Source organism: Schistocerca americana, chromosome 3 (assembly GCF_021461395.2).
Source record: "Schistocerca americana isolate TAMUIC-IGC-003095 chromosome 3, iqSchAmer2.1, whole genome shotgun sequence".
NCBI classification, from domain to species: Eukaryota; Metazoa; Arthropoda; class Insecta; order Orthoptera; family Acrididae; genus Schistocerca; species Schistocerca americana.
Genome location: NC_060121.1, coordinates 684,663,790 through 684,690,351, shown reverse-complemented (window position 1 = coordinate 684,690,351; position 26,562 = coordinate 684,663,790). Strand labels below are relative to the sequence as shown.

Genomic DNA, 26,562 nt, shown 5'->3' with positions numbered 1-26,562 from the left:
CACAGCGACAGACCTTACAGTTACCACGGCACAGATAAGAGGGCTCTTGAGCCCAGACTTGTCAACATGAAGTGTTGCGAACCGGTTATTGACAGTGCGACTACTGGCAGACGAACCTCTAGCCCGTCATCCCCTCACGCCGCAACATCGTCTGGTGCCGTCAGATGATCGTTTGAGGGATGGAATGGCGCGCTGTGGTCTTCCGCTATGAAAGCAGATTCTACCTACAGGAAAATGACGGTCGTTTGCGCGTACGACGTAGACCTGACCAGCGTTGTCTCGTAGAATGCATTTGTCTAGGACATACTGGTCCAATCCCAGGCCTTATGGTCTGGGGAACGATAAGCTACAAGTCATTTGGTGTTTCTGAAGGGGACGCTAAGCAGCGGTCACTACCTACAGGACGTTGTTAGATCCGTTCTTTTGCCGCTCGTGCATCGTGAAGGTGATGTGTTTCCCCGACGGGATAAAGCTCAGCCCCGTACAGTCCGTGAAACTCAACTTGCTCTGTAAGATGTGCAGCACCTTCCCTGGATGGCACGATGTGGGATATGATGGGATGAGAAGTGACACGTGTCACTCGTCAACCAACAACTCTCACACAACTGCCTGAACAGGTCGTGCTTAAGGCATGCCAGAACAACATTCGTCATCTGTACGATCGACTGGATGCCAGAGTCCACGCCTGCATTGCCGCCAGTGGCTGCTACACCAAGTACTAATATGAGTGTTCCAGCATGGATTGATATCTGGTACCTCATAATAGCTTGTGCTATTTGTCTGTAGATGTAATTGTTTCACGTACTCCATAAGCACTGTTAAAAGGATTTAGAGTGAATTGTGTACCTCTAAAAGTATATAACAATTACTGTCCCGGCAGTGTATTTTAATCTTATGTTTATTCTTCAGGAAGATCAAGTGCATTGTCTTAAATGACACCGATAGAAGAAGCGTTCGAAACATAGAAATTCCAAACACCACGAGGATCACGTGAGGGCAGATTTACTACAGCGATATTTCTACGTATAATCTCCTCTTAGGAATAAGTGCCGTTTACATTGCTGAAGATTTCAAGCATTGGCTGTAATTTCGCGGCAGACCATCACTTCACGGGAAACTGGCGACTGTAGTTGTCTACGAAACAAGATACACAGATACCCTACAGAAATTTCACTGAAAAGAGTTGTAAGTAAATTTATCAATTATTTATTGTTTTTTTGTTTAATTGATTCACCAGACTTAAAGCTACTGGGTGAATAAAGACAACGTTATTTCAATATACACTGGACAATATTCGTGTAGTAATCTTCTACGGATACAGGTACGTAAGCTGAAAAGAAAACTAAATATAATAATCTGGGTTCGAACATGGTTAGCAAAAATCGTGAAGCCTCGTCGCTACTGTCTGTGCAACCGCTCCGCTTGAAATACGTATTAGCTAAAAGGTAGAAAAAGTGCCTCGAAAACTTTGAACGTCGTTTTCTGAGAAATGCTTGAGGGCCTATTGACAAACGGAGATACGTGTTCGCACACTTTGACCCCTAGTGCATTGAGTAAACTTTTCGGGTAATGGGGTTATGGAACTTGCCATGGTCTTCTCGTTAGCAGAATAGGGACAACAATTTAAAGACGGACGCAAATGCCTGTAGCAGGAAGCATAGACATTGTGTAGTGAACAGTCCGAAGAAACCTACCGCATTTGGGGTAGGAGGCGATCCAGAGGTCGTCTTCGTAGATGTCGAAGTCCCTGAGCGCCTGCGCGTGCTGCGGGTAGAGGTCGGTGACGATGCAGCCGCTGGGCCGCACGCGGTAGGCGCCCGGCGGGTACACCCTGCTGCGGCAGGCGGCGGCCAGGCGCAGCGCCGCCGGCTCCGCCAGCTGCTCCAGCTGCAGCGACATGGCGCGCCTGCCGGCAGACAACCAGCGCACATAAGGCACACACACTCCCCTTCCCAGCCGAAGCACAACACCTCAGCGGCTGCTCCTATACGCCTGGAAAATGGTATCAAAAGTGACTGACAAACGAATACAGTTGGGCATACAAAGTGCCAATGCTGTCCGCTCGTTTTAATGCACTGACTATGGTTATGTCTTTTAAGGAACTTAACGAGATGGGACCTGGATAAACTGACAAAAGCAGACGTTGTACAGAGTTTCAGGGAGAGCATAAGGGAACAATTGACAGGAATAGGGGACAGAAATGCAGTAGAAGAAGAATGGGTAGCTCTGATGGATGAAGTAGTGAACGCAGCAGAGGATCAAGTAGGTAAAAAGACGAGGTCTAGCAGAAATCCTCGGGTAACAGAAGAGATATTGAATATCATTGATGAAAGGAGAAAATATAAAAATGCAGTAAATGAAGCAGGCAAAAAGGAATACAAACGTCTAGAAAATGAGATCGACAGGAAGTGCAAAATGGCGAAGCAGGGAAGGCAAGAGGACAAATGTAAGGATGTAGAGGCTTATCTCAGTAGGGGTAAGACAGATACTGCCTACAGGAAAATTAAAGAGACCTTTGGAGAAAAGAGAGCCACTTGTATGAATATCAAGAGCTCTGATGGAAACCCAGTTCTAAGCAAAGAAGTGAAAGCAGAAAGGTGGAAGGATGTTATAGAGGGTCTATACAGGGGCGATATACTTGAGGATAATATTATGGAAATGGAAGAGGATGTAGATGAGGATCAAATGGGAGATACGATACTGCATGAAGAGTTTGACAGTGCACCGAAAGACCTGAATCGGAACAAGGCCCTGGGAGTAGACCACATCCCATTAGAACTATTGACGGCCTTGGGAGAGCCAGTCCTGACAAAACTCTACCATCTGGTGAGCAAAATGTATGAGACAGGCGAAATACCCTCAGACTTCAAGGAGAATATAATAATTCCAATCCCAAAGAAAGCGGGTGTTAACAGATGTGAAAATTACTGAACTATCAGTTTAATAAGTCACGTCTGCAAAATACTAATGCGAATTCTTTACAGACGAATGGGAAAACTGGTAGAAGCCGACCTCGGGGAAGATCAGTTCCGATTCCGTAGAAATGTTGGAACACGTGAGGCAATACTGACTTTACAACTTATCTTAGAAGGAAGGTTAAGGGAAGGCAAACCTCCGTTTCTAGCATTTGTAGACTTAGAGAAAGCTTTTGACAATGGTGACTGGAATACTCTCTATCAAATTCTGAAGGTGGCAGGGGTAAAATACAAGGAGCGAAAGGGTATTTACAATTTGTACAGAAACCAGATGGAAGTTATAAGAGTCGAGGGGCATGAAAGGGAAGCACTGGTTGGCAACGGAGTGAGACAGGGTTGTAGCCTCTCCCCGATGTTAATCAATCTGTATATTGAGCAAGCAGTAAAGAAAACAAAAGAAAAATTCGGAGTAGGTATTAAAATCCACGGAGATGAAATAAAAACTTTGAGGTCCGCCGATGACATTGTAATTCTGTCATAGACAGCAAAGGACCTGGAAGAGCAGTTGAACGGGATGGACAGTGTCTTGAAAGGAGGATATATAATGAACATCAACGAAAGAAAAACGAGGATTATGGAATGTAGTCGAATTAAGTCGGATGATGCTGAGGGAATTAGATTAGGAAATGAGACAGCTAAAGTAGTAAAGGAGTTTTGCTATTTGGGGAGCAAAATAACTGATGATGGTCGAAGTAGAGAGGATATAAAATGTAGACTGGCAATGGCAAGGATAGCGTCTCTGAAGAAGAGAAAATTGCTAACATCGAATATAGGTTTGAGTATCAGAAAGTCGTTTCTCAAAGTATTTGTATATAGTGTTGCCATGTATGGAAGTGAAACATGGACGATAAATAGTTTGGACAGGAGGAGAATAGAAGCTTTTGAAATGTGGTGCTACAGAAGAACGCTGAAGACTAGATGGGTAGATCACGTAACTAATGAGGAAGTATTGAATAGGATTGGGGAGGAGTTTGTGACACAACTTGACCAGAAGAAGGGATCTGTTGGTAGGACATGTTCTGAGGCATCCAGGGATCACCAATTTAGCATTGGAGGGCAGCGTGGAGGGTAAAAATCGTAGAGGGAGACCAGGAGATGAATACACTAAGCAGATTCAGAAAACTGTAGGTTGCAGTATGTACTGGGAGATGAAGAAGCTTGCACAGGATAGAGTAGCATGGAGAGCTGCATCAAACAGTCTCTGAACTAAAGACCACAACAACAACATGGTTATGCCGTATGCCTAGAACGGCACAGAAATTTGAGTCTTAAGCGCCGTTACTTCTTCTCTAACATGAATAATTGTAACAGCGGCGTTGATAGTCTCTAAAGTGTATAATATTGTCAAGACGTTGTGGTAGTGATTCAGAAACACCTTTAACTACAGCAATCGTTCTGGAATTTTGAGAAATTAACAGACAATACAAGGTGTTCGGAAATTTCCGTTACAACATTGTACGACTTGTAGAGGGAAGCTAGTACATCATACAGGAGCAGTTCATTAATAATGCACACTTTCTTTTTTACTCAGACTTTTTTTTATCTCCTCACAGTCGTTCAATATAGTCTCCCTGCATCTCTATGATTGATTCCAAACGTCTCGGAAGCTCTGTTATCCAAGACGCCACTTCTGTTCATCTGTCAGATGGCTCGGGTAATGGTGGTAGAAAGCACTTCCACAGAAACATAACAAAGTCCACGATTAAGTTTTTTCAACTTCGGGAACAAATCAAAGTCTGGTCGACTCATGTATGGGCTGTAGAGAGGATGAGGCAACACTTCCCATCCGTATTAGCCCAGTTTTTGGACTACAACAGTGCCGATGTACAGGGGAGAATTGTCGAGGAGAAATAGTGGCCCAGCATCGAGCAGCTGGGGTAGTATTTTGGGCATTTTTCTGCGCAGATTTTGCGTCAAGTTACAATACACTGCTGTGATACTTGTTCCACACAGGACTCCTTTTGTCACAATGATTCCTTGTTGATTATAAGAAAAAATCATCATTAACTTGAGATTTGATTGAGAGCATCAAAATGTTTCTGGACGGGGAAAATTTGAAGTTCTCCATTCACTGGACTCTGATTTCAACTCCAGTTCAAATTCTTTAATCCATGTTTCATCAATAGCGCAACTCGACACAACAGTCCTTAACCCTCATGGTCCAATTGTTGTTTGAGTGTGGTTGTAATATCCACGCGTTTCTGCTTTTCTTCAGCCGTCAAACAGTGTGGGACCCACCTTGCACCAGTTTTTCTCTTCTTCAAATCATTTGTCAAAAAACGGCATACTGATGTTGGGGGCAATTCCCGTGGCTTGAGAGAGCTTCACAAGTCGCACTACGATCTTCTTCAAGAGCGTCTGCCACAAGTTTTGCACTTCATTCATCTGTTGACATTTTTGGCCTTCCGGACCTTGCACTATCGTTTATACGATAAACATGAGAACGATTCACCAGCTTGAAACAGTACTAAGTTAAACTCACCACAAACTTCACTTAACGCACTGAGCATTTCTGCCGGGATTTTGCTGTCTTAAACACTGATAGTACCCGATACTTCTACCTCTCGCCAATTTTATGTTAGAGTATACAGCGAACAAACAAAAACACGTGTATCTTCCTCAAGACCCCATATATATCTCACGTAATTTTCATTATTGTTGCATCAAACAATCCACAGTAATAGCAGCCGGTGCATTATTTACTAAATGTCCCTCGTATTTTGAACAGGAACCTATGTCAGGAAACGTACCGTTTCCGTTCGACGACAGTTTCTATTCAGATTTTTAACGCATCGACGTCTGCTGAAGGAAAGAGAAATACCTCAGAGTTTATTGACCTGGTATTCAGTAGCGTAGACAGGATCACGTGTACTACACCAGACGGTCACCTGATCTGGGGTCGCATGTAAAGTTTAATTTGAGAGACTCCTGTAGAGGCAGAAGGAGTTCTACTGTCGCGAGTTGTGGGCGCTGCACTAGAAACTGAAGAGACACCGGGTGGGACGGAGACTGCGACCATAACATGGTTCGTAAATACAATGTCTGGAACAAGGTATGTGGTCGACACAGAGAGCCTTTGTTGTAATGCATCAGTACTGTTCTGTACGTATTGTATGCTGGGTCTTTTTTTTTGGCCTGGAATAATTTAAACATGTAATGATTTATTGTTAATACAAACGAATGTGATTAAACGATAAATAGATATTTCATTAATTGTTACACAACAATTGTTCTGCGTCACGCCTACTTCAATTCCTAAAACAGAAGTGGATGAGTTAAACATCTTAAGTGAAATCCTATTCAAACCTTTATGTACTCACTCATCTGTACAAGTTCAGAAAGTTTGTAACGACAATTTCCGAACACTCCATATAAAATAAGGTATGTTCTGTATTTTGTAAAGAATGACTCATTCGACGTCACACCATATCAGCAATTGGTGATGAAAGTACTTGATCGCATACACACTACAACAAAGCTAGAATATGTAGAGACCATCAGGTTTAACTGAACATGAAGAAGTAATGTCTGCTTTAAGTTGATTTGCAAACAGTTCAGATTATTTCTCTCGGCTATCTCTTCCTGGAAGGTGATAAAGAAAAAGTATTAATATAGTGCATATGTCCGTACCGTTTTCCCAAAAGTTTAGTAAACACAACATATACACATAAGCAGAGACTTTGGTCATCGATGATATAGTATCTTCACTATCTAAAAGTCTGTCAACAACGGAGTAACTTTTAGATTGAGCGAATGTACCAATCACGCGGTTTTGAGGTGAAGAACTCATCGAGAGATGTTCGCGTATCTTCATCCTGAAAGGAGGTTCCCTGAAAGTTGTTCGATACAGAGCGGAAAAGTGAAAATATGACAGCGTAAGATGGGTTCGAAGTGACTTCCCAACTCAACTCCTGTATAGTGTTTTTATCAGTCTAGCAGAATGCATGCGGGCGATATTTGGAGTAGCATCACTTGACGCAGTCTTCCTGGTCGGCTTTTATGGATTGCGTATGCAACGTCTTAGTTCTTGACAATAAACGTTAGCGGTGATGGATACATCTCTGGGAAGCAATTCATAGGACACTACGCCGTCACTGTTCCACTAGATGCATAACAAATTGTGTGGATGGAGTTGCTGCTTTCTTTGGGCTCAACCATTCCATTCTTTTCCTTACGGCAGCCCAACCACACATTTTTTCGTCACTACTAACTACACAGGATAGGAACGGAAGGTGGTTCTAGCGAGCCAACTGATGACGAGCAAGCAGAAAGGCACATAGGCACATAGGCACATGTAGCCACCAGCTCATTTTTTGGATATGGCTTATAGCGTGCGGTTCCCATACACGTGATTCTTTAGTGTCCCCCATTACATTAGCACGATGGTGGGATGAACACAGTTCATAACACTGGCCAATTCTCGAGTACACTGACGTGAATCGTTGTGGACTAAGCGTTTAAACGATCTTCATCAAACCCCGAAGTTCTTACTGGACTTGAAGAGTCACTAATGTCAAAACGATCCTCTTTAACACGAGAAAACCATATTCTTGCCGTGCCTTGTGCAATAGCTTTATCCAATACATGGCGCAAATGTTTTTGGTTACCTACACTGCTGTCACTCCTCTAATGAAAAGCAGAAGAATATATCGGAAATGTTCCGTTTTCTCCACTTGACACTCAGTTTTCAAGTTCCACTCACTATCTCCCAATGACAAAATGATAATATGTAAACTCAAGCAGCAACAGTGGACTACAAATAAAAAAATAACAACTGATACAATAGCCCATAGCGAACGGAATATCAGGATGCAAAACCACAAACACTACGAACTTCTGCACCAACCTAACAATAAGGTTTACTGAACTGTTGGTAACATACGATTCACGGTTTTCATTTTTCTGTGTCACGTCATTCCACCCATCACTTACAATCCTTTGTGTGAAACGATGCTTTGTTCGCCACCGCTGTTTATGTACGCTGTCGGTAGCACAAACTGTTCTTTCACGCAGAGAAGATACTGCCAGTATCTTCGATAACAATTCATTTGGCAGCAAATTACATTCAAAATGGTTCAAATGGCTCTGAACACTATCGGACTTAACATCTGAGGTCATCAGTCCCCTAGGCTTAGAACTACTTAAACCTAAATAACCTACGGATATCACACACATCCATGTACGAGGCAGAACTCGAACCTGCGGCCGTAGCGGTCGCGCGGTTCCAGACTGAAGCGCCTAGAACCGTTCGGCCACACAGGCCGGCAATTACATTCAACACATGACATGAATGCAGGTAGCGCACCAATAACAAAGCTAAAAATGATGTATATCACTATTTACGACGGCAGCAACTTATTTCATTATATCCGAATCGGGTTCCCAACTACTCTGTATTTCGCGGGAAATCCCGTATTTTGGACTTTTTTTTTCTTTTTGTTCCAGCTCTAGTTCCGTATTATTTGGCATTCAACCGGTACTTTTCTAACTTTTGCGGTGGTAGTCAAACTAATTTATTTCGTCCGACACGTCACTGCTTTTCCTACGCTCTCTGGTTATGGGATGGAAAAGTAAACAAGCAAACCGGCAACAGCGTTTACTTCATGAGTATGCTCTGCCGGCCGGCAAGCCGGTAATCTGGAGTAAGGACCACATAACTCTAAACTAAAGGACGTGAGCCTCGTTCTGCTCAGATTCGGAGTTTGTGATTTCATAATATGAGTAGCGATGAAGATAACACGAAATCTCCCCCGAGGAAAAAGAACTAAAAGCGTTTGTATTTACCATTCATGTTGGGAATAAACATATTCCAGGCTTTGTTCTGTGAAAGATAATTGTTTTAAAGCCTGCTGTTTTATATGCAAACAGGAATTTAGTGTGGTATAAAGCGGAAATACCGACTTTTTGGAGCATACAAAAACTACGGGTAAGCCGTAACTAATTTTGTACTAACGTTATTTTATTTTGTTTGGTGCAATTTAAAATTACGTAAACATGAATCTGTATTATATAAAATTTCCGTGTTATTACAGACTCTCACTTTATCTTGCACACAATGGTAACTCTTTCTTCCTTGTTTCAGCAGGAAAGCGTATACACAAACATTGTTGCATGACCGAAATTTGAAGTAAGCGTCTAGCGCAAGTGGATTTTGTGCGGGTTGATAACAAGCTATCGAAAATGGTAGCAGCAGTCTGACGCAATACGTATTAGGCAGATCCCATCAAACCATATGACTGAAGAATTAACTGACAGAATGATGCCTACCAGTCACGCTTCTTAATTATCGTAATACTGCTCATTACTAACACATTGATCATGACCAAATAAATGAAACTGGCAATAAAAATGTTTTATTAGTACAAAGACGGTAAATATGCACTGTCTATGACATCCAGAAACTATTGTGATCAGAAGCATGTCGAATTTGTTGGCAGTTCCGAGGCGGCAACGCTTATGGGCATGAAGATGACACGAACTAAATACAGTTTACTTGCGATCTTTGGGAACAAAGAGAAAATCTTCATATGATTTTTTAATGGAAGGACTGGATATTAGAGTTAACACGTCCGCACCCGGTAAGGGGAAAGGGTTTAAATGGTTCATATGGCTCTGAGCACTATGGGACTCAACTTCTGAGGTCATTAGTCCCCTAGAACTTGGAACAAGTTAAACCTAACTAACCTATGTACATCACACACATCCATGCCCGAGGCAGGAGTCGAACCTGCGACCGTAGCGGTCTCGCGGTTCCAGACTGCAGCGCCTAGAACCGCTCGGCCACTTCGGCTGGCGGAAGAAAAGGGTTTTAGAGGTTATCGTCCCTCCGATGGCAAATCCTCATTCTCAGAACATAAGTTTCAGTGTGACAGGAATGAGGCAAGTATTCGACCATAGCTTGTTCCAACGTATCACCGACGAGCTCGGTCTAAGTGATTTGGGTGAAACGCAAGGAACCTAAATCTTGATTTATAGACAAAATGTTGAAGGCCACCCCTTTCCACTGTTTAAGTGCAATAAAGTAGCAACTGCTCCACTGGTAGCTGGTCCAGCTCAGTACCACTGGATAAGAATGGAGACTGAATTTTGATAGAAGTACCATTGTGACACTCCGATGAAGTGGCTGAGGGAAATCGCTATACCCTACACAAGGGTGACCTAATTTAGATCAACATATATGCTTCCAAGAAGACTCTTAGTAACTATGCCAGGTAACGTAGTTGGATGTTATTTACTGTAAACCATGGTCCTAAGTATCTGATATGCAAAAAGTCTTGGTTTCAGCAGATACTATTCTTGAAACAAACGTATCTAAAGGAACATTTTCTTTGTTCTAAAGACTTTGCAAGAAATTACTAAACGAATCTCTATTTTGTTATGATAACCTGTAAGTCTAGGAATTTACATGACTGATTTACTGCACTAATAGTTCCAAATCTGAAGAATAGTAGACCTTTTGGCTGACAGCATCAGGAAATGCTGCACCAATGATGCAACGGTTGAGACCTGACGCATTGTATTGCTTCGACTTCAAAAGTGTTGCGGCTAATCGCAAATTCTAGCTTCTGACAAAAGAGGTGCTTCTGCAGGTGTCTGCTACACGACAGGTCGACAGTCAGCAAAAGTAGACGCTGCCACAACTTACTGTGCTGGGACATGGCGTCTTCACCCAATCGGCCTTTGACAAATGATTTCTCATTCTTCTGTTATTTGACCGCTGTTTCTTTTCTTCCGTTTTTCCACTGTCTGTAGAATTACAACAGTTTCCTTTTCGCAGAATCCTATGTCCCAGCTTCCCAGAGCGCCGACAGTAATTCCGTAATTGCAAGGAACGTAATGACGACATTAAATTTACCACGTATCAAAAATATTTTAGGAGTTTTGGATATATGTGTACGTATCATCTATTAAGGCCAAGATTTTTTAAAAATTTTTTTTAAAGTCTTACAAGAAATTGGAGAGTACCCGGAATGCGCTGAGGTGCCACTCAAAACCTTGTTTTCCTTTGCTTGTTTCTTTCAAAGATACTGTTTGAACAGTGCTTGCAGTATTCCCGTTGGATATCTATATCTGGCGTTTGTGGTAACTTTTATTTCATGCTTGAGGGGCAGATCGATCAGTCGCTTATCATTTTGGGTGATATTATTGAGTAATGAGCGAAACTGATGTTTTGTGATGACTACTACCAACTCGCTTCGAAAAAGAAAAGAAATTTTGGGTGGTATCTGTTATATGACGTCGACTGGTAATAGGAATTTCACAATAAACACCTCGTACTACGTCGCAAACGAAATTAAATGTTGCTGTTTATATTTGATTAAATTCAGTTATGTCATATGTGCGCAATCGTGCACTGATAACACACGAACTGACGCTAAACTACAAAATGCGTACATTTGTTCAAACGATTTGCACGCCACCGACTGTAAAATAGATGTAGTAGTTCAGAAACCTCCGCGGACGTCAAGCAACTACTCAACAAATGTTTTAACTATCAGATGAATGCTATAAGAACACGTACGTGACAAAGAAAGAAATATTCATTTCATGTAGATAAGCATCAAGAATTCAAAGCACATAAAAATGTATTATGTAGGCTGCAGAGTGTAGGGTTACCATTTATGATTTTCCTATAGTCTTTCACATATCAATCTACTACAAAACGCAGTAATATTTTATGGTCTACAACAATACGGTGCTTACAGTTATTAAATAACGACCCGAACGCAGCGAGCGTAGTTCATTCTGGAATCTATATTTCTATCATATTGGCAACACCAACAAAATTACGTTATTTAAGCTTGTGTGGGATACTGTCGCCGTCAAACATCCAATTTACAACAAAATGACATTAAATATTATACTTAATTTAAAATAAAGGAAACATTATTATTCTAATGCTAGTGTGGGCGAAAGAATGTTGTACTTTATGCCACGTACAATGACACAAAGACTGTGTTGTGACAAAAGTACATGAAGGGCTTATTTCAACATTGGTACAAGTCCATTACCTCCACTTTTCTGTCTGTAATGCTTCTGAAATTAATGAGGCAAACAAGCAGGAAGAAAGGTTCATCTCTAGCAAGAAGCCATATGCTTGAATATTTCTAGTATTTCGACTGCAGATTTTCCAGCGCTAATTTAACTTTACGACTCTGTATCTCAATATGAACAAAAATGGACTTGTACCATTACTGAAATAAGCCATTCACATAATGACTAACATTTTTCAGAAAAAAATCGTCAAGAAAAGCGTAACAAATCTTGTGTTCCTCTCATCAGTACTACAAATATTATCATACTGGAAAAAAACCTCTATGATAAATCACCCGTAATCAATTGACTGAACCTAATACACAGACATGTGGGCTCTCGTCTGTATTAATACTCGTATGTTTCATGGAAGAAGCAAACACAGAGTAAAGTCTTCTCATTTACTTAAACGTTTACTATCAGATGTCTCGGCATAAATTTACCTAGTGTAAAGTGTTAGCCAATTCGCAGTCGTATTGATGATTTCGCTATTCGTGTGAATGTTTAAACCGTATAGATGTGGTATGACTGTTGACCTTCGTAAGCTGTCAAGAAAGAAACATCGCACATAATTAGACCTATTTCATGTATCGCCGGCATCATCACAGTCCCATATTTTTTCGCATTAACAGCACGAACGTATAGGAAAGTCAGTTATCTTACAAAATGGAAACTAAGAATAAGTGAAGAGCTTACAAAGGCGAAAGACAACGGGATTCCTAAGTTAGTCCGAAGCATAAAATTATTTTTCCTTCTACTTTTTCTCGACTGCGAAGTTCTGTTCATTTCAGATTCATTGAAACTTCTTTGTAGAGTAGCGCGCAACAACGAATGCAGATATCTTTAATGATGAGGGTCATCCGTGAGCTAGGCCATTTACGGTAACAACTACATGTTCAGTGGCTCATCACAAGCGTAAAATAATTTACAGCTCCCGCTCTTTGATCAGACATCAGTGCGTATGGATAAGTTTGTCCTAGTATGCCACCACTCTACATACAAATTAATACTCCACAGGCCACCTGTCGATGTGTGGCGGAGCGTACTTATGGCAGCACTAACTGATTCTCCCCGTACCCTGTTCACTCGCGAATAGCGCGTGGGGAGAATGATGGTCCGTAAGCCTTGTATTAGCTCTAATTCTCGAGTTTTCTAGTTTCGTGAGATGTTTAAGGGTGAAAGTAATGTGTTGTCCGACTTCTTTCGGGAAGTTTCAATAGTGATCCTCTCTTGCAGCGTCTGCCACTGCAGTTTGTAGAGCATTTCCGTCCCGCTCTCTCGCCGACTGCGCAAGCCAGGGACGAATGCACCACCGTTGATAGATCTTCTCTATCTCTTCTGTCAGCCTTACCTGGCAGGAAAACCATACTGATGAATAGTACTCAAGAATCGGTGTAACAAGCGCCTTATGAACAACTTCTTTCGTAGTGAGTTACATTTCCTTAAGACTCTTTCTGTGGCTCTCAATCAGGCATCTGATTTTCCTGCTATTTGTTTTATTTGGTCATTCCACTTAATGTCGCACTGGATAGTTACTCCTAGTCATTTTACGGAGCATACTGTTTCCAGCAGTTTGTCATCAGTAGTGTAATTATACAGTACATGATTTCTGTTCCTGTTTATGCACTACATGTTACATTTATTTACTTTCTGGGTCAGCTGCTAGAGCCTTCCGCACTCATCAGTCCACAGTATCGATACTGTCTTCAAGCATTTCAACTCTCTTACAGAAAACCACATCGTCTGCGAGCAGCCTGAAAGAGCTTCCGACGCTCTCTACTCGTTCGTTTATGCGCACTGTAAACATTGACGGTCCTGTCGTAGTTCCTTGGGGGTACTCCAGAAATTATCTTTACGTCAGTCGATGTTGCTGAGAGAGACGTGTAAACGTGAATCCAGTCGCAAAGCTGGTCCGATACTTGAAGAAACTCGTAATGTTTTTCACTAAACGGCAGTGCAGGAAGGTGTCAAATGCTTTCCTGACGTCAAGGAAACCTACGATCAACCTGAGAGCCGTTGTCTTCAGCGCTCATGGAAGATCCGAGTAGAGCTGAGTTTCTCAGGTTCTCTGTTTGCAGAAACCATGTAGATTCTTATGGAGGAGATTTTGGTTCTCTAGAAAAGTCGTAATTCTTGAACATAGAAGGTATTCCATGCTACGACAAAATGACGTCACAGGCACAAATCTATGATAATATGTGTTTATCCTACGACCCTCCTTCAAAAACTGAACGACATGCGCTTTTTTCTAATCCCTAGGTATCTTCGTTGCTCCAGCGAATTACGATAAACTGCTGCTAGAATGGGAGCATGGTCGTTCTCATAATCTTTGTAGAAACTCACACATATCTCATCCGGTCCTGATGCATTTTTCCTACTAAGTGTTTTTAGTTTCATTCGTACTCCGTGATTGGTATCTAAGTATCTGCAATCAGTTTCTATTGAAAGCAGGCACCATATTAAGATCTTCAGCGGAGAAATATTTTCCGATACCGAATTCAGCATTTCCCTCTTCTCTTTGTCAGTTTCCGTTACGGTGCCGTTTTGCTCAGTGAGTGGCTGAATAAAGGACTTCGAACAGCTTACAGATTTTATGTAAGACGAAAATCTCTTAGGTTTTCAGTAAGATCGGTCGACAAAATTTTACTTTCAGAGTTATTTAACGCTTCATTTAAAATTTCCGGGCTGAGACGCCGCGGTCGATGTATAAAATTTCCACCTAATTTTCGTCTCCATCTGCGGGAGATATCTTTTGAGGTCGTCCGGACGACCTCACAAGATGTCTCCCGCAGATGGAGACGAAACGTTAGGTGGAAAATTTATACATCGACCACGGCCTCTCAGCCTGGAAGTTTTAAATGAAGACAACGCCGGCCGTGAAAGCCTACATTGTATGATTATTTAACTCTTGTCTCATTTCTCTCCTTATAGTCACTTTCGCTTCGTTCAGCTTATTTTTCAGTTGTATTTTGACCTATCTTGACTGTGTGATGAAGCTCTCATTGTTCACGTATCCAATTTCTAGCACGGCTGTTAAATGACGGCGTGTCTGTCTCATTACTTAAAACATTGCTCGGACGATGCTTCTGAATTATTTTGCATTTGCGTTACACACCTTCGTCCTCAGCAGAGAATATACGAAGTTTCATACTCAGATGGTCTTTAAATTCTAGCTTATCACTCTTGCTGAGCTAAAATATTTTTCCACCTTTCTTGACATTCCTTCTAATATCAGTAGTAGTTGTTACTATCATAGCCTTATAATCATTGATACTTTCCTTACTGTTAACTAATTTGATACGTTCAGGTCTGTTTGTTGCTAGGAGGTCTAAGACGTTACCTTTTCGATTTATGTGATCGACGTTATTTTTGGACTACACATCGAGTTTAATGTCACACGAATCCCAGCCGCCGACACCAGTTTTGATAGCGGGACTCTCCCGATTTATGCCTGGAAACTCGAAGTCACCCCTATTACAACTACATGATCAGGAACGTTACTAACGATATTCTACAAGTTCCCTCTTAGGGGCTCTACCACAACATTACCTGGTCCAGGCAGTCTGTAAAAGCATCCGATTACCATTTTCGACCGATCTTTCGTGCTTAGCTTCACCCAGATTAAAGCACATTCAGAATCCATTGCAAACTCGCTAGATATTATCAAATTCCTTACTGCACTAAATACGCCACCACCATTGGTGTGTAACCTATTCTTACAACAAATATTCCAATCTGAATTTAGGATTTCATTGTTATTCACTGCCAGTTACAACTAACGTTCTGTCCCGAATACTAATTGGGCATTATAACTTTCAATAAGCAATATTAATTCTGTGATATTTCCTTGGACGCTCCTGAAGTTTATTGATATTATATATACCTTTTCTATAACCTATCTGCGAGGATGACCATTCTGTGACAATAGTGTGGCTTCCTTTTTTTAAAATTTAAGTTCGGCCTTTGGCCAGTTTTCAAGTGGTGCTGTAAAAGATATAAAATGAAGAATAAAGCACAAATTGTGTATGTAGAAATGGACAAATATGTTATACAGTCTGTAGCACATTACAAAAATGGTGAAAATAATAAATCACTTATTTTTGTCAGTGTTCTACTGCCCATGTGCCATGTTTGTGAAGTTCTATACATATACTCTGTGCTTCATTTTTATATTCTTTTAGCTATGATATGAACGAAAAGCTGAGATTATAGTTGTAAAATAAATCACTTCCTCATTTCCTTGGTCAGCAGGGACTAAGGTGCCCATTAAAAAACCTACTTGTGTGTGAATCCCCGAGCATTAGGATTTCATTTGATGTATCTTAGTTTGGCTGGCTATTCGCCTCTGATCCAATACCCTTATAACCTCTTGCAGTACATACTGCAGGCCTGACCTATTAAGGGGAATCATACACTTTTTCACCGAACAGTGGAGATCGGGACATTTCCATCTGGTACAGCTGCAAAATCGTCTGAGCCTCTGATTGAGACCTTCCACACTGGTCCACACTATAGGACTGCAGTAGCCAAGGTACGATGCTACAAATAGTGAGATAAGCCAGCACCCCGCCTGTGCTGTTACTTGCCTTTACCAAATCAGCGATCCACCAAAAGGAGCCGAGTATGGCCGCAGAACCAAGCGGCAGGCGTTATTCGTGTCGTCGACATGTGCCACTATTTGCTGCCTCTTGCACTAACTGCGCTCGATAGCCACCCGCAGAGCATCCTCCACGTATCCGACGAGAGGCCACATCCCTCCACCCTCTACTCCCCCCCCCCCCCCCCCCCGGCAAAAATACCGAGCGCACTTTGGCATTCTTTTCCGCCGTGCCTGCTATTTCCCTCCAGCGATATGGAAAACAGATTCGATGCACAAGAGCGAGTAACAGCCGCACGTGCTCACAGCGAGATCATGGTGTAAGAATTCTTTTCAGCGCATACGCGGCGACATAATCGCGCAGCCATATTGGATTGGAACAAGCATAAGAAAGCGGGTAGTATCGCTGCTACAGAAAAAAATCAGTGAATGCACTAAGCAGACTTAGTTTAAACTGTTATTATGGGCTGAAAATTTAAACACATTCAGAAGAAAGGATTCTCGCTAGGATGCAAAACATGGGCCGGTTAGGGCTTTTTCGTGGTTTCAAGGCCCTCTTTCGAGCAAAGCTGCTACCACTAGACCAAAAAGTAGTTTAACAGCTATACTTGCCAACATCAGTTCTCTCCTGATCCGCTCTCGCAGTAACCCCCGCATAAAACCTGTCGCACAGTTGAAACAATGCAGTGATCTTCTTAATGTTAACATGGTTTTCCTTGTGAGATGCGTCCCATTTTTTCCCGGGATTACTTCAATAATTCTGTAAATAGTTTCACATTCGAGGTGACAGTATCCATTAGAGACCGACGGCAACTATTGCTAGGTCTGAGAACACGTGCGCAGTAGTCAACCGTCCTACTGTTGCGTTGCGGATGTCAGCGAGTTCGTTGCGAAGCAGCGGTGGTTAACGAGCACAAACTTCGTAGCTTCATTGCCGTAGCGTGCGTGGCTCCATTGTATCACATGGGCTGCTAAAAAGAACTAACAATAGTAGATCACTCTTGTTCTTCGAGCCTTAAGCCCGTTTTACAAGAGCGACTTGTTGGTAAATATCGTGCCTACTTGTAAATCAGTAGCGAACCACGTCGCGAGTGTGTCTATGACGTCAGTGGTCTATAGACTGTGCTGAGCATGGAGTTCTAAATTACGGATTGTGCTGCACACTACGGATGCGCACGAACAGGGGCCTGTTGAGGACTGTGTTAACATCGGTAGTTACTCTAGTGTGACCGAGTTCACTCGTATTATACAAATGGATTTTGTGCTTTCGTGTCTTCTTAATCTTTGTTATGTGCTTTTCTTTGTTTTAGTGACGCAATGGAAAGGGTTGCAAGACATCGTGATATTATCAATTCTAATATTCCCCTACAAGAAATACGAAATATCTGAAAGCAACGAAGTGTTTGCGTTTGGCAGAGAAAAATCCTGCACTATGCATAAATAAGAACATAAATAAACAACCGTGATTAAATGACAATCATTTTCAAGGTGGAAAAATCAGTATTATTACCAATACGAGTAAAATCCGTCAGACATTTTGATCATATGTAAAATCTGTAAGCTTGTCGAAATCATCTATTCAGCCGCTCAGAAAGTGAAACGGGGCACCAAAACGGAAAATGACTAAGAAAAGTCCGAAATATTCAATTCACTCTTCCTAAATTGTTTCATCACGGAAGATTGTAATACAGTCCCTCGTTTCAATCATCGAACGAACATCGAAATGACAGATATTGAGATGATCGATCGCGGAAGACCAAAGGGACTACAATCGCCTAGTAATGGAAAGGCTTGAGGTCCTGGTGAAGAACCTGTAAGATTCTGCACACACAATGTGAAAGAAATAGGATCCATTCTAGCAGGAGTTTTTTGTTGTCCTCTGGAGCAACAAAAGTAACTATCAACTGGGAAAAAAGCGTAGGTCGTTCCTCTTTAAGACAAATGCATATAATTACAGGACTATACCGTTTATGAAACTTCCTGGCAGATTAAAACTGTGTGCCAGACCGAGACTCGGGACGTTTCCCATTCGCGGGTAAGTTTCTGTGAAGTTCTCAGGGTGTGTATGTGTGTGTGTGTGGGGGGGGGGGGGTGTAGAAGACGAGATACTAGCAGAACTGAAGCTGTGAGGACGGGTCGTGAGTCGTGCTTGGGTAGCTCAGCTGGCAGTCTGCTTCCGCAAGTCGTTCGACTCGAACGTCTGTTTACATCCCTGCCGCGAAGCTTCGCGCGCACGTGTTTGTTTACTTCGTGTTGGCCTTCGCTAGTACTTTCGCTTTCGAACTAAAATGGCTCATTCATACCGACAATGAACTATCAAGATCAGCCTTAGTAATGAATTTTGCACGACGGAATGCATTTGAAGTAGAAAGATTTGTACTTGAAGAAAATAAAATTAAACAACAATATATGATTGGTATGCACTTCTCCATCACAAGCAGTATGGTCTACGTCAAACTGATCAACAACACGGTGTGTGACAAGATCGTACGCGACCGTAAAGGTGGACTTAAATTTAAACATTCTCACGGCCATGCCGGAACAGTAGCTATTGACCATGCGGGGCTTAGATTAAGAACTGTCAGAGTATTCGAGCTACCATTTGAGGTTCCGCCTGAGATCATGGTTAACGCGCTACAACCCTATGGTCCGGTACTCAGTAACATAGCAGAAAAATGGACAACCTTTACCACATACCCAGTATTTATTAGTGTGCGACAAATACGGATCGAGCTATCAGAACATGCGCCGTCTTAGCTCACAATTGGAGGCTACAGAGTGATAGTCATTTACGATGGTCAGACGGAAATTTGCCCTGTTCGCTTAGCGTGTCTTGAACGGAGAATTATACAAATACCGACAGGTGAAAATGTAGCAACACCTATGGCGCCGTCTCTTCCTCTCACATGTGTAAATTTGTTCCGGTAGGACGCGGCAGTGAACAGTGACAGCTCCCTACAGCTGGATAGGCCAGTCGAAAAGCCAACGACGGCGGATGACGACACGACCATGATGACGGTGGCGATGCCCTCCACCGAGCAGCAAAAATGGTTCAAATGGCTCTGAGCACTGTGGGACTCAACATCTGAGGTCATCAGTCCCCTAGAACTTAGAACTACTTAAACCTAACTAACCTAAAGACATCACACCTAGCAGCACCGACCGGTACCTCCACCAGTAAGGAGATCGGAAGAGCAAATGGTCGTCGACAGTCGAATAATGCCAACGGCTTCCTTCGTGTCGGACTGCAGTGGCGACAGAGACGCTCGCGCACATTCGGATACAGAAACGCACAAGCGTATGTAGCTGTCTCTGAAAGAGCGGAAGAAACGACGTCAAGCCACTTCGGACGACTTCTTAATACGCATGCAGGGTGACGATCAAGAAACGACAGAGGGCGACGGCCACCTTGCAGAGGGTCCCGAGACTCCTCATCTAAAACACTATCGTCTTTATACCAGCATATGTCCAGAGCGAACTGAAAAACTTGACAGCGCACGGCAACCAGCAATCCACTGCCACTCACAAGTAGTAGAAGAGGAGACACGGAGAGACGGGGCTGGAAGCCCCGGCCGAGGGAAAATTTGTCCCAAGGAGACTCGGCTGATGATTATGAAGGGGACCCACCGATAGTCGCAACAAGAGACACGGCGGGGGCGGCGCCCCTCTGAAGTTAAACTTGTAACCAACGACCATATCGGCTTGCCTCTATCGATATCAATAACATAAGGTCGCAGAGTAAGGTGTCCTTAGTCAAAGGTATGCTACAAGCAGCGGATATCGACACCGTCCTCCTCCAAGAAGTACACGTCGATGAATTTCCTGTCATGTCGAATCCTACATATTAGATGCTTCCGAAACTGGAAGCGGCATAGCAATACTTCTGAAAGAATGCATCACGGCAGATGAGGTACTGTACCTACCGTTAGCACGAGGATTAGCAATGGCAGTACTTGAGGTGCGACTCATCAACGCCTACGCACTGTCCTGTAGAAATAGGAGGCGAGAGCGTTCCCGCTTCTTCCCAGACGAAGTTGCCTCTCTCTTTCAAGGTTGACACCACCGATTAACCCTAGGCGGCGATTTTAACTGTGTACGTGCACCGAAAGATCAGTTTCCTCGATATACCCCGTGCCCAGAATTACGAATATTGGTACAGTGTGTGCATCTCTTTGACATCTGGGAGCCCGTCCATGGCCTCTGTCCTGGATACACCCATACAACGACCCATTCCGCTAGCCGTCTCGGCCGAATATATATTACACGCAATCTTAACGCTAACGTCCTGGAACCGGAGCTGTGGACTACAGTCTAACAGCCTACACAGAGGCGGTATAACGAGCAAAGGCCAAAACTATGTCCATCATTCGACGCCACCTCGAAGGTACAATGTACCGGGCGCGGACACTAGACTGGGTTCCAGGACAACATATATCTGTGTATCACATCATAAACGAAAGCAAAATACGACGAAGAGCCCTAGAACATGGCTATGGACACGGACAATGACAGACACCTAACCAAAAAAAAATTGTTCAAATGGCTCTGAGCGTTATGGGACTTAACATCTGAGGTCATCAATCCCCTAGAACTTTCAACTACTTAAACATAACTGACCTAAGGATATCACACACATCCATGCCCGAAGCAGGATTCGAACCTGCGACCGTAGCGGTCACGCAGTTCCAGATTGAAGCACCTAGAACCGCTCGGCCACACCGGCTGGGAGACACCTAACATCGGAACAAGAAATAGGCATTGCCTTTGTAGAACATTACACCGCAATGAATACCGATATGGTGGCCATTAACAAAGTTACACATACGATATTAGGAATCTTTGAACCAGAGGTGGAAGCACAACTGATGGAGGAGATTACAGAGGAGGAATTGATGGAGGCCATTGGTAAGGGAGCGGTGAACAAATCACCGGGACCAGTTGGCCTCCCTCTGGAATTCTACACGACCTTCAGCTATGTAATAGCACAACGATGGACTACTATCTGCCGCGAATTAGTGTTCCTGACGTGCCCTTTCCACCAGCTTTTGTGGAGGGGCTGATTATCCTGATGCACAAACCGTCGACTGGTACACTGATACGGGACTACCGACCACTGACAACCCTTAACTGCGGCTTTAAAATATTCACCAGATTATTGGTTGGCGACTCCATAGTGTCCTGTGCACTACGACCGGATAATGGGTATACTTGGAAGGAGAGACAGCATTGGTCGTATATTTTTGTTTATTATCGCAAAATCGATTTTCGGTCACTTAGTGACCATCTTCAGAGCTGTAATTATAACTTAAATTAGTAAGCACTGGTGTCAATAAGCTTACGGCGATCACATAGACTCTATGTGATCGCCGTAAGCTTATTGACACCAGTGCTTACTAATTTAAGTTATAATTACAACACTGAAGATGGTCACTAAGTGTCCGAAAATCGATTTTGCGATAATAAACAAAATATACGACCAATGCTGTCTCTCCTTCCAAGTATATTCACCAGATTATTAGCAGCACGCCTTCGAAAAGTATTGCGCTCTCACTCGATCAAACTTCGCTCGTCCGAGAGAACAACATCCAGACGGCGCTTTTTGAATATCGAGATTTGATCGCCCTAGCAAAGACGTTCCGTCTCAGTGCAGCACTATCGTCAATAGAGTTTGATCAAGCCTTTGATACAGTAAGCCATAACTATGTTGCAGAAGTCCTGACACACATGCGATTTCCACGACCATTTATCACTGTCTTGATGCAATAATTTACTACCAGCCGTATGTATTGTAGAAATTTATTTTATTTTATGAACTTCTATGTGCTACCAGTTTCGGCATTACACTGATGCCATCTTCAGGCCCCACTCGTCATAGTCGTAAATACGCTAAGCACGGAAGGAGCCATATAACTGGATCTGTGAATCAATCGTCCTGCAACAGCTCTTGGTGGCCTGGCCAGGCGACACAGACAGGCCACCAAGAGCTGTTGCAGGACGATTGATTCACAGATCCAGTTATATGGCTCCTTCCGTGCTTAGCGTATTTACGACTATGACGAGTGGGGCCTGAAGATGGCATCAGTGTAATGCCGAAACTGGTAGCACATAGAAGTTCGTAAAATAAAATAAATTTCTACAATGCATACGGCTGGTGGTAAATTATTGCATCAATAGGTCCATGCCAGTCGTCCCACGATCCATAATGGATCAACGAAGATTTATTACCGTCGTGATGCGGCTATTCACAATGCCTCCTCCAAAGTGCTCGTCAATAGACATATTACAAAAGCTATCATCGTAGCGAGACCGGTCAGACGAGGATGTCCCTTATCAGTGCCATTATATGCACTGGCTCTCGATCAGTTACTCCGCTTCCTACAGCACCGCTTGACAGGACTGACCTTGCGAGGGTACACATTTATGTGCAAGTCATATGCGGATGACCTGGTGCTGATAGTACAGAATAAAAACGATATGAGTGTATCTTTGGATTGGATACGTAAATATGGAACGGCCACAGGCAGCCGTATAAATATGGACGTCTGTCGCGATGAATATTGGCGTTGGACTACCTGATGAATGTGTAGCACCCTTAAGGCTCCTGGATACCTTGAAAATTCTAAGCATTGTTTTTACCAACGACATACGTCGCACAGCAGCATACAACTACAAGAGACTATTAGAGTCAGTCAGGACGGGCGTTAGAGACAACATCACGGGGGCATGAGGCATGATCCAGCGGGTCACATATGTTAACACATACTTGGAGTCATGAATTCAGCATTTTGCTCACGTACTCCTAATGATGGTGATGACAGCATCACGGATACTGGTGGCGTTCGGTTACTTTGTGAGTGCAGGTCTACTGTTAACAGTAAGATACGACGCCTTTACCCTCCCTATTAGTAGGAGTGGACGTGCTCTTGCGCATGTTGGTGATCGAGCATTAGCACTATATATCAGCACAATGTTGAAACTGTGGAGACGACATCAGACTTGTTTGACAGGGATCGTAATAGATGAACTAGCACCAGTTTATCGAATGGCACCAGAGGCGGTTCAGCATATTTCCCAGTCACTCCAGCATATACGCAGACAGCTCTGTCAGCAATCAGACCTGCAACGGCGCGTGACACCTGTCGTATACTAACGACCGGACGACACAGAAATCCTGTTGAGAGGAAGCATCCACATATCAATTGGCAAGTAGTATGACAATTGATACACCATTTTTCCTTAGACACAGAGACTGTGCAATGTGAAACGCAACAGTTAGTGGTAAAAATCTCACCCCACCTAGACTCCAAGCGATTCGTATGACAGATTCACCATTATGCCCTCAGTCTCAAACTCTGAACAACGATAAACGCCGACTCATATGCGGCCCCTCGGCAGGAATGTGGTGTCTCGCAACACAAATAATCGGTTTCTTCCTTCAAATGGGACAACACAATATTGAACCAAGAATTATATTCTTCTCGGACGCGACGCACTACCCACGTACTACAAGAATGCCGTAACTTGGCTTCGAGGCCAGACGGTGCTCTATTTGTTCAGAAGTGGCCTAAAGAATGTGAAGGACTATTGGACATTTTTACAGGCACGACATGTAAACATCGTAAGCGGTCGGAAATACCGACAGTATTTCTCTAACTTCCCATGGAGTGCGTTTCAAGAGCCCCTTCATAGCTGCAACGTCCAGGATAGCAGAAGTTAAATTATCGATGCAAAGAATGGTGTATCGATTGTCTGTTAGTAAATTCCTTTTATTTTGGAAAGCTTGCTATGCCAAAGCTATTCTTCTCTTTATATCTGTGATACATTTATTGTCGTCAGTGACTGGGCTCCCCACATAACAGAAGTTCTAGAGCAGGTTGAGAACTTCTGGAGCACAATCACTGGTGACAATAAATGTATCACAAATATAAAGAGAATAATAGCCTGGGCAAAGCAAGCTTTCCAAAATAAAAGGAATTTACTAAAAGACAATCATATAAGCATAGAAAGTAGGAAAAAGTTTGCCAAAACTTTTGTCAGGAGTGTCTTAACGTACGGTACGTATGTGAAGCGTGGACTCTGGGAAAGGCACAGAAAAAGAGACTGGAAGCAATGGAAATGTGGATATGGAGAAGAATGACGAAAACAAGGTGGGTAGATAGAAAAAGTAATGAACAGGTCTTAAGAGAAGTGAATGAGAACAGAACGCTGCTAAATTATCTAGGAAGAAGAAAATCAAAAATTGTAAGGCACATAATGAGACACAACCAGTTCCTAATGAATGTATTTGACGGAAACGTTTAGGGAAAAAACCATGAGGCAGCCCAAGAGCAACGAACTTTAATAACATCAAAGAAGATATGGGGATAAAATCGTATGAAGAATTAAAGAGGATGACAATGGAGAGAAAGACGTGGCTAAATCGACAAGGCATAGCCTTTAGTTTATGATGATGATGAAGAAAGAATGAACGGAAGATAAGAATGGGTGGACACCACATACTTACGAGAAGACATATCCAGATGACAGAACAGCAGGGGGGATTGGAAACACGGTTCTCCATAGTGACGTGTTTCTTTCTTCATGTAATGCGAGAATAATGTTCAGTTTACTAGCTGCCAAGCAATAAAGAAATATTATATGTGGTATGACAATGAAGTGGTTGTTACCGAAATTATCACTTAAATGTTATATGTGAACCAGGATTTGCTTTAGTTTGTGAAAGACATTTTCTGAAATTTGAAACATAGTTGGAGATTTCTTTCTTTTTGTAATTTTGTTGTGTTTCTCATTTCTGACGCATGTCTAACTTTCCAAAGCTTACTACTTATTACAATGTTGATTTTACGTCAATCTGGTTTATTGTCAATCTCATTTTGTAATTCCAACAAAAAGGAAGTTTTTTATTCTATTCTTCCCATTTAAATTAAAAAAAATAGGAGGTACAGCAGTTGTCACAAAAAAGAAGACAAACAAACAAAAAATGTTAAATTTTGGAGATAGAGTTTGCCATCTGTTGCTGGGTACGGGAACTAAAAAGAAAATCTTTGTCTGACAGGAAGTTTCATATCAACGCACACCCCGCTACAGAATGAAAATCTATTTCTATACCGTTTACGTCAGTTCTTTTGTAGAATAATGTAACAAGCTTTATGTTAAAGAATTATGGCGTTTTTTTGGAGAGTAAAAATGTCCTCCGTTAAAAGTTAACATGGATTCTGCAAACAGAGATCCATCGTGCGAAACTCAGCTCGCTCTGTTCCACCATTAGATCTACAGTGTTGTAGACAAAGGTGCTCAAGTTGTCGGCACGCTTCCTTAACTTCATGAAGGCATTTCACACCGTCCCGCAATGCTGTTTTGTGAAAAAGTTACGTGCTTGCCGAATATCGGGTCAGCCTAGCGACTGAATTCAAGAGTTCCTTTCTAATGTAAATAACACGTTGCTCGTAACATGTGAACATCGACAGATGTAATTTCCAGAGTACCACCAGGAAATGTGATGACCATTACTGTTTACAATGTATACAAATTATGTAGTAGAAAGCATCGGAAGCTCTTTAAAACTGTTCGTGGATTATATGGTTGTTTGTTTGTAGAATGGCATACAGAGAATTGATGAATGATGCACTCTCTGGCAGTTGACCGTAAAAATGCATAAATATAATATATTGCGCATACATGGGAAAAGAAATCCACTACGGTACGACTACACTAATGATGATAGATTGCTGGAAACTATAACTACTGCAAAACATCTAGGAGTAACTATCCAGAGTGAGTTTATGAGGAATGATGACATAAAGCAAAGAGTAGGAAAAGCAGACGCGAGGAAAAGATTCACAGAAACAGTAATTCATCCAAGAAATAATTAGCTTATAAAGCACTTGCTAGACCGAGTCTATCTGTCATTGTAGTATTCTTACCAGATAGGACTGACAGAAGAAGTAGAGAAGATCC

At 42.4% G+C, this 26,562-nt stretch overlaps 1 protein-coding gene across 1 annotated transcript in view; it reads right to left on the bottom strand.

Moving 5' to 3' along the window:
• Positions 1-26,562, bottom strand: part of LOC124605628 (luciferin sulfotransferase-like) — a 282,265-nt gene that overhangs the window by 142,401 nt on the left and 113,302 nt on the right. Inside the window, exon 2 of the mRNA XM_047137444.1 lies at positions 1,695-1,906. Coding sequence (XP_046993400.1) covers positions 1,695-1,899 — 205 coding nt within the window. The 5' untranslated portion in view covers positions 1,900-1,906. The remainder of the gene's footprint in view (positions 1-1,694; positions 1,907-26,562) is intronic.